Raw genomic sequence first — 9,540 nt, forward strand, 5'->3', positions numbered from 1 at the left:
GTATGTGCATGATTTGGGCACCAAATACTCTATGCCAAATTGCAACTCCTGACAATGTATTTCTTCATACTTCTAAGGTGTGCAGCCATTGATAGCAAAATCAAAATTTATAGTACAAAAAATTAAATTTCTGTTAATACTTCTTAAAAAATGTATCCCAAAACAAATATTTTTTAATGTTAATTTTGCAGATGTAGTATGAACACTTATTAATACTGAAAAATTAACATAATAAATTATTTTTATAGGTTTGCAATATAAAAATATATTTTATATTAAATTATTTTTTCCAATCAGAATTGCAGAAATACTAATATTTCAAAAATCATAATTATAATTTTCAATGTCAATGTACTTTTTTCAAACTGACTACAAACATCAAACACATTAACAAACTGTAATGTTTTAATAAACTCTGAAATTAACAATGTAATTTATCAAATTATAGGGTCAAATCTCACTTCATTTATGAATATTGTGTTTTGAAACTTAAAAAAATACATCAATCCTATTTTAATTTTGAGTAACATGATATTGCAGCCATAGTAGCATTCCTCTTACTAAAACACAGCAAGAATTTAAGAATGTGATTAATTATTAATAATGCTACTTCTTACCTGTTTCCTAAAACAGTTGTAATTTATAAGTGGTCCAGTAAAAAACACAGGCAAATATAAACAATAAGCAATTATTCCAACTATTTCTTCAAAAGAAAATTTCAAAACTTTTCCATTGATTTTGTCTACAGAAAAACTGACACATCTTGCCATTAACCATCCCAAACCAATATCAAAAAGAAAACTTTTAGTTTCATCTTCAATAAAAATTTTCTGTAATATAAAAATAATTACTTACTGTTAAAAATATGCATTTATCATAAATCAGGTCTTATGTAGTAAATACATTTAAACATTTTATTGTATGATCAATGCCAATTAATGTTTATTTGTATTAATGATATAATTTTGTAATAATTGTTAAATTATAACCATTCACTGCAAAAGTTTTAACACTTACTATGAGTTATATAAAATTAATGACTATTCTTACAGAAGATAAAGACAAAAGATGTTGAAAGCATTAAAGATCTTATTTATTGCAATAAAGATTTTATTTATTGCATTATTATTTGCTATAATTCTAAAAAAATTTAAACAATTAATTGATTTATTGATGTGAGGCATGAGAAAATCAGACATTGTAGACTACTTTATTTACTCACATATAAGACAAACTTGCATATAGAATGAGGTGTGACTTTAAAGATCAAAATAAAGAAAATTAGATTTATTAATACAATTCTAATTTTATTTTGTGTAATCACAAGTAAAATATCAAATGAAATAAATGCACACATTGTCCCGCGAAAATTACTGGAATTTTAAACTTTTAAGGAAAATCTTGTAAAATCGAAAACATAATTTGTTCATGTAAAGCTGGACAATTGTGAATCTTTTTTTTGCCAATTCTTAACAGTCAGATCCACTCTGTTGATTAAACTTATGAGTTTCTTCAAATTCTGGTTTCCAAGTAATCATCTGTTTTCACATGGGAATGGATTAAATCTTATATTGTGCTCCCATGTGATTTTGGAATTTCAATCTGGAATTCAATTCAAAAGCTTTGCTTTTCCTATTGTTATTCATCTTTACTACAAGAACGATTCAAATGACTTAGATAAAATACTTTTGTTTTAAAATACAAGAGGGTACACATCCAATAAAAAATGCAAATACACAGTTCACAAAAAATATTTGCAAAAACACAAAGAATCTTTTGCTTGCGCATATAGGACAACCTAGGAATTTGAAGCTATGATAAATGAATAAAAAGCTCATCTTATATGTAAGTAAATACAGTATATGACTTTGATTTTGCTTAATACTCACAGGTTCCATTCATCATCACTCAGGAGAAGTCTTTATTGTGAATCAATCACAATATAGACTTCTCCTTTATCATCTGCTAGAGGGTGAGAAACACAAGTAAAATTCGATGTGTTCAAACAAATAGGAATGTATTTTTATATATGAAGATTTTAAATTTTAGTTTAAGTATAAATATAACCATAAAAAAATCTTATTTATACATGGTACATTTTGATACAACTATATATTATATCAAAATCAAGAATTCATTTTCAAAAGTTTAATTAAAGTAATAAGTTTAATAATATTCTAAATAAATTTAGAAATGTAAATCTAAAAATGAATGATTGATAATATCTCAGAATCAAAACTTTAATAATAAAATTTTCATCACTTAACAAGTAAAACGACAAAGCCATTTTTGAGATGAGACTATGTCTTGGAGAGCATGAGCAACACGTGCAAATCTTGCACTCACGCCTGTTTGTAGAAACAGTCTTAGCATTTCATATTTTTTTTTGACTCGGTTCTCAGTCCCCTGACTACCTACAAAGTCTGGTTTATTTTATGTGCGCATGATTTGGGCACCAAATACTCTGTGCCAAATTGCAACTCCTGACATGTACAGTACTCTTTCATACTTCTAAGGTGTGCAGCCATTGACAGCAGTGCAATTTTAGAGACAAGGTATAGTCTCATCAAAAATAACAATGTCACTTTGTAACAAATCATTATTGCTTATATCAACAAAATTAAAGAAATGTCATTTTAAATTAAAATAACACAAAACAAAGATAATGCTCTGCTATACACAGCTAGATTTTCCAGAAATATCTCCATCACATTTCTTTAGTCTGCCCAGTCTCCAGATTTGTTACCCATTGAGCATTTGCAAAACCAGATGGGACATCAGCTTCATCTATCTATGAGTGCAAGGAATCTGGAGTGGCAGTTATAGCATTTGTAGAAAAATCTGTCACAAGATAGCCTGTATGCCTTAATGGCTGACTATATCATGACATATATCCTGACAAAGGGATATCCTATAATGTACTAAAGCTTTTTTAAATTGTGCCATTGTTTCAAAGGGAATTGTTCCTTTACTTTGATATTGTGGTCATTTATTGTCATCATCATATTCAAACTAATAAAGTTTCATTTAATTTAAATTCTTCTTTTTTTTGGTGGATATAATTTTTGTCAGTGAGTAAATTTTGTGTAAAAGTAGATTCGTTACATTAAATCTCTACTAATGCAATTTTAAACACTGCAGTGTAATTTACAATCTGTTAATTCTATCAATCAGATCTTTACTTTTGTATATAATTTTTCTGATTATTAATCATCCCATGTTAGCTATTTGTTCACTTGATGCATTGATCCAAATACACATAAATTGAATGCTGATTCATTTAAAACAAATATAATTTTTATATCTGTTCCAACTGAAGATGTCCATGTAATACAATGACAGTATTTTCATTTCTGTTTTTTTGAATTATTTCATTCATTATCATCAATATTGTCTTATTTTCTCACCTATTACTTATACAAAATATTATATTTAAGATAGTAATACAAAAATAATTAATTCAAATAAAATATATTCCTTTACCTTTATGTATCCATAATGTGAATAGCTTGTTGCATACAGAGCACAAACAGCAATAGTGAGGCATAAGATTTGATTTGAAGTTTTACAAATCATATATGTAAAACATATACAACTCAAGTAAAATAATGTGGGAATAATCCCAATAAAATTGATGAAAAATGCAACTGAATATACACTGTAGAACAATGACAGATACTGTAAAAAAATTCAAATATTTATTTTATATGTAAAATGCTTTTAATTNTGTGATTACTTTAAGTACCATGTTAAAATCAGCAAAAGTACCAGCAGTTTTTACTATGAAGAGCTCTGAATTATTAGGTAAATTTTTTTCTCTAATAGAGAATGTTTCTAATTTTTTATAATTGTGAAAGTTGTATTTAAGATAGTAATACAAAAATAATTAATTCAAATAAAATATATTCCTTTACCTTTATGTATCCATAATGTGAATAGCTTGTTGCATACAGAGCACAAACAGCAATAGTGAGGCATAAGATTTGATTTGAAGTTTTACAAATCATATATGTAAAACATATACAACTCAAGTAAAATAATGTGGGAATAATCCCAATAAAATTGATGAAAAATGCAACTGAATATACACTGTAGAACAATGACAGATACTGTAAAAAAATTCAAATATTTATTTTATATGTAAAATGCTTTTAATTTCTCAATTATTATTATTATTATTATTATTTGAATAACTAATTTAAAATAACAAAAATTTCTTACATTCATTATCAAAATTTTTCAAATAATTTAAATTTTATTATCTTAAATAATTTAAGTTTATATAAATTATTAATTCCTAACAAAATCAGTTTATCATGTATGTCATTAAATAACAACTTTATATTTTTATAATCAATACTTCTATTAGTTGATGTTTTATGAAAGTAATCAATAATTTTACAACTACAAAAATTATGAGTACCAAATCAATCATTTTTAGTGTAGATATTTAGAAACTAACCAAGATAAAATCTGCAATAATCATATTTCATAAATATCATACTAAAATTTATATCATAATTCATTAGCTTTATATAAAATCATTATCATCTCCCATCTGTTCCGACATTTTGTTGGATCCAACTATAGACTTTTTAAAGTATTTAAAAATACAAATACACTGCTGGGTATTTTCTAGAATGGTGCATTGCTTAATTAAATTAATCAATATATTATAAATGAAAGTAACTGGAATAAGTTAACCCTTTCCAAGTTTTTCTAGAAATCTAAATTTAGTTAAGTAATTTCATGTTTTTATTTATTTATTTTCAGAATGCAAAATATATGAATAAACTCAGAGGAAAGGAATCTCTAAAATACGTAATAAACTTCATTATCTAATCTTATAAAAAAAGCCTGTTAGTTAGAATATGTTACAATAAACTAAACTAAATTTTGTGATAATTTAGAATAATTTTTAAAGAACTACAATATTTCTGAAAAATAAAAGAATTTATTTTATCAAATTTTGCAGAATTTTTTTATTTGCTGTAATGTCCAATGTTGAAAGTAATCCACAACAATCCAATAGGAACTAATAAAAGGACTGAAGGATTTTAGGTCATAAAACTGACTATAAAACAGTGATAACTGCGAGAAAAAAATTTCAAATTTCATAAATATATAAACTTAAGAGAGAATAGCATTATCTATTATGTAATAGAAGAAACTAATACAGAGTATAAAAAATATTCGACTTCAATTTGTTATATTAAATTTTCTATTGCCATATTACAGTATATTACTGAATTAATATTTTAAATTTAATTTTCATGATTTATAAATTAAAACAGTTTATAAATTTATCCAGTTTAATTTAAAGTTTTTATGATTAAAGTTATCTGCAGAATTCTTTTAATTAAGTTTCCATTACTGGTTTTTTGTAGACTTTAAAGAATTAAAAGCTAGTGGCTTTCTTTCTTCAGTAACACATCACACAAGGAACAGTTGATTTAGTATATTTTATTAAAGGAAATGCATTTCAGGTCTTAATGACCCCTCTTCAGTCCTTAGAATGGTTGATTGTTGGTTACAATTGACATAAGAGAGTACGCCAGGTAATTGACTTGGTAATCAGTTTACTAGGTTGCTGCAGAGTTCAGATCATCTTTGAGTTTGCAGTTCTACAAGTGCAACCGCATACTCAAAGATGATCTGAACTCTGCAGCAACCTAGTAAACTGATTACCAAGTCAATTACCCGGCGTACTCTCTTATGTCAATTGTAACCAACAATCAACCATTCTAAGGACTGAAGAGGGGTCATTAAGACCCGAAATGCATTTCCTTTAATAAAATATACTAAATCAACTGTTCCTTGTGTGATGTGTTACTGAAGTAAGAAAGCCACTAGCTTTTAATTCTTTAAAGTCTGCAGAATTCTTATTAAAATTATCCTGTGAAATGCTTAACATTGTTAACATTATCATTTCATTATATTTATTTCCATGATAAATCTGAAATACTTCTGTAAACTTGTCAGAATTTATTGACAATATACAAGAGAGCCCAAGAACATTTAGAATAAACTGACTTTTTTCCTGCTAAATATCAAATATTTTATGTATGGAATAAATACATAAAATATTTGATAATTAACAACAATTATTTAAATTACATTAAAAATAAACATGACACAATGAAATACTCTAGATCATTATAATTAACATAATTATACTAACAAGTAAGTAGTTTATAATAGTTTTACCTCACAATTTTTTCTTAAAAATATTTGAGTGGTGATAATTTGTCCAACAATCCATATCCAAGTTAAATTAATGGCATTTTTGAAAAACATCCATTCACTATCTGAAATATCCTATTAAATAACAATGTAAATAAATGTTAACATTTGAGGATATAGTTACGTTATTGATATATATTAAACTTTCTGTAAATATTTTTAGTTCATGCATATATAAGACAGTTTAAGCTTTAGTTTATAAATATTTTATTTAATAATGAGCAACTATTTATCGTGACATCATCATAATGCCAGGCAGCAATTTTTAATTATCTTTTAATTTAAAAAAAATCACATGACTTCTAGTCCAAACTGGAAGTTCATATATAGTTAATCAAGGTCTCCAGCCCGTAAGCTTTCAACACCTGGTATGTATTTTACTGGTGCCTGTCATCTGTCTAACTCTGTACTGGATAAAATTTTGAATTAAAAACTCATGATTTCCAGTCTAGACCATAAATTCATATATATTTAATTGGGGCCTCTGGTAAGTTTTCCATATCTGTCTCAATTTACATCTATCTTTGTTCTTGAGATTAATGAAGGACAGACAGATGAATGACAGTAGGAATGTACAAGTCTGCAATTTGTAAACTGCAGCCCAATTACCCTGTAGAAAACTAGACCTAATATAAAAAATCCATCAACAAGTTGCTTAATTTCCCTGGCAACATTTAAATATTTGTAATAATCTTACACTATTTAATTATACTTATATAACGAACAAACTGGATAAATATATTACTAATAAAACACACCTTTAATAATCCAGCTAATAAAAATTAATAATATAATAACGTTTTCGATTGTTTCTTAACGATCTTCTTCAGTTACCATAGCATAGAATAAAATCGAACACAAAAAAGAACGTAAATACGAAATTAAAATATAAATAACGGAAAAGTAGATAAAATAAACGAAAAATATAAATTAATCCGAAAAAATGTCACTTAACAAATAAAAATAAATAAATAATTCAAACAATCGTTCTTTTTTGTGTTCGATTTTATTCTATGCTATGGTAACTGAAGAAGATCGTTAAGAAACAATCGAAAACGTTATTATATTATTAATTTTTATTAGCTGGATTATTAAAGGTGTGTTTTATTAGTAATATATTTATCCAGTTCGTTCGTTATATAAGTATACAGGTACAGAAGATGCATATTCCAGAAATGTAGATGCTGAGATGGATGAGTGGTGTCACAAGGAAAGATAAGNTATTAATAAAACACACCTTTAATAATCCAGCTAATAAAAATTAATAATATAATAACGTTTTCGATTGTTTCTTAACGATCTTCTTCAGTTACCATAGCATAGAATAAAATCGAACACAAAAAAGAACGTAAATACGAAATTAAAATATAAATAACGGAAAAGTAGATAAAATAAACGAAAAATATAAATTAATCCGAAAAAATGTCACTTAACAAATAAAAATAAATAAATAATTCAAACAATCGTTCTTTTTTGTGTTCGATTTTATTCTATGCTATGGTAACTGAAGAAGATCGTTAAGAAACAATCAAAAACATTATTATATTATTAATTTTTATTAGCTGGATTATTAAAGGTGTGTTTTATTAGTAATACTATTTAATTATATTTAAAATCAAATTCTATTTTACATTAATTGCCAAACATAATTTAAGCATAATTTTTGTAATTAAAACATTTTAATCATAAAAACATTCTTGATGAAATTTGGCATCATAGTATAAAAAAATTAAAACTATTTTATAAATACAATATCTAAAAATTTTATAAGTATCTTTTATAAGTAAAAAAACTTCCTACCTAAATATGTTTTGTATTAAAAAAAAGCTACCATTACTCTTGTAGTACATACCTGCTTTCTGTTTAAAATTTTCCATCCTTTTTGAAAATCTCCAGAATATAAAGAAGGAAGAGCTCCTGAAGAAAAAAATATTTATTTATTTTGTGACTGTAAACCATGTGATCTATATAAATTGATACAAAGAAAAATATTACTTATTTAACTATAAAATCCGTGTGTGTGATGGTGTCTATTTCATAAATGACACCAACACACACATGGATTTTTCCTTTTTTTCCCCCTACTATTTTGAGTCAAACCATGAGATTTGCAATAAATTCAAGGGATCAAATTTGACACAATTCTCAATTCTTTCCCTTCTTATATACAGTATATATAATGGCTGGAAAAGTAAAATCAGTGTTTAATACCATTAACTGTTTATTTTTTCTCTATAAATGTACACATTTATATAGTAGCATTTATAGTATTTTCCAAATTTTTTTACATTCAACTTTTTACTTTCAAAATACTATCATCAGTACTTTTCCATATCTCATTTCTTGACAAGAATGTAGAATGGACATACAATAATTGTCTGTCCACTCTACATTTATTATTTTAAAAATGTATATTGTCTGTTATTCTATTAATGACAAACAATACACATCTTTTGATAAATGGACAATTTTGTCTGCTAATTATTATTAAGAAATATTTTCCACTAATCAAAAGTTGGCCTTAAACAATAGAGGTTGCTACCCCATTTTCTTTTTATATCAGCTCCAATTAGCTCATAGCATTTATTGTGGCCAATAGAGTGGTCTAGTTTGTTTCATTCATTTTCAATCATGCCAGACACCAGATTTCTCACCTGAACATATAGAATTTTTCTTACTGAGCAACTGTTGGTACTATGTGCTGCTATTGATACTTATACTGGCTATTATGTTATCTGTTGGTATGACATACCAGTGCATTCCAGCAGAAAAATAGCTCTGCTGATACTTCTTTATATTCTTATACCAAAACATTATATGAATATTTTTATAAATACAGGATGAGTCAAAAGTCCCTTACACCCTTTTTATTCCAAAAGCACTGAAGATATATTAATTTTACTGATGTAGTTACATAGAAAATCACATATGAAGAATTGGATGAGACTTTTTTGGTTGACATTGAAAAGTTACAAAATCACTTTTACTGCTTGTAAATTTAAAGTTGCAAATTATGCAAAATATATCCTAAATACAGTAGAGTATTGTTTATCCGAATCAATTGGGGACTGGGGTTGTTCAGAAAATCGATATTTCGGATAACCAATTATGTACGAAAAAATATATTAACCTATCACATGTTGAAATTTTTCTCCGTTGCATGTCGCTTCGCGCTGAATTTTCGTCGATGTTAAGCCTAACGAAGACTATTGTATCATTAAAAATTCTTTTTTTATTTTGTACAAACAAAATAAATATATTGAAAAATATAAAAACAATAAAAAATTATACTTCAGA

The 9,540-nt window shown here is 26.0% G+C and overlaps 1 protein-coding gene across 1 annotated transcript in view; it reads right to left on the minus strand.

Annotated features, from left to right (window-relative positions):
• Window positions 1-360: 360 nt before the first annotated feature.
• The window catches only part of LOC111636549 (protein-cysteine N-palmitoyltransferase HHAT-like protein), a 14,021-nt gene continuing 4,841 nt past the window's right edge, over window positions 361-9,540 (minus strand). Inside the window, exons 3-6 of the mRNA XM_023381832.1 lie at window positions 8,096-8,160; window positions 6,208-6,318; window positions 3,915-4,109; window positions 361-830 (exon numbers count right to left, since the gene is read on the minus strand). Of these exons, the coding sequence (XP_023237600.1) occupies window positions 591-830; window positions 3,915-4,109; window positions 6,208-6,318; window positions 8,096-8,160 (611 nt within the window). The 3' untranslated portion in view covers window positions 361-590. The remainder of the gene's footprint in view (window positions 831-3,914; window positions 4,110-6,207; window positions 6,319-8,095; window positions 8,161-9,540) is intronic.

This window comes from Centruroides sculpturatus, unplaced genomic scaffold (genome assembly GCF_000671375.1).
Source record: "Centruroides sculpturatus isolate CEXI.00-Female unplaced genomic scaffold, Cexi_2.0 scaffold152, whole genome shotgun sequence".
NCBI lineage: Eukaryota > Metazoa > Arthropoda > Arachnida > Scorpiones > Buthidae > Centruroides > Centruroides sculpturatus.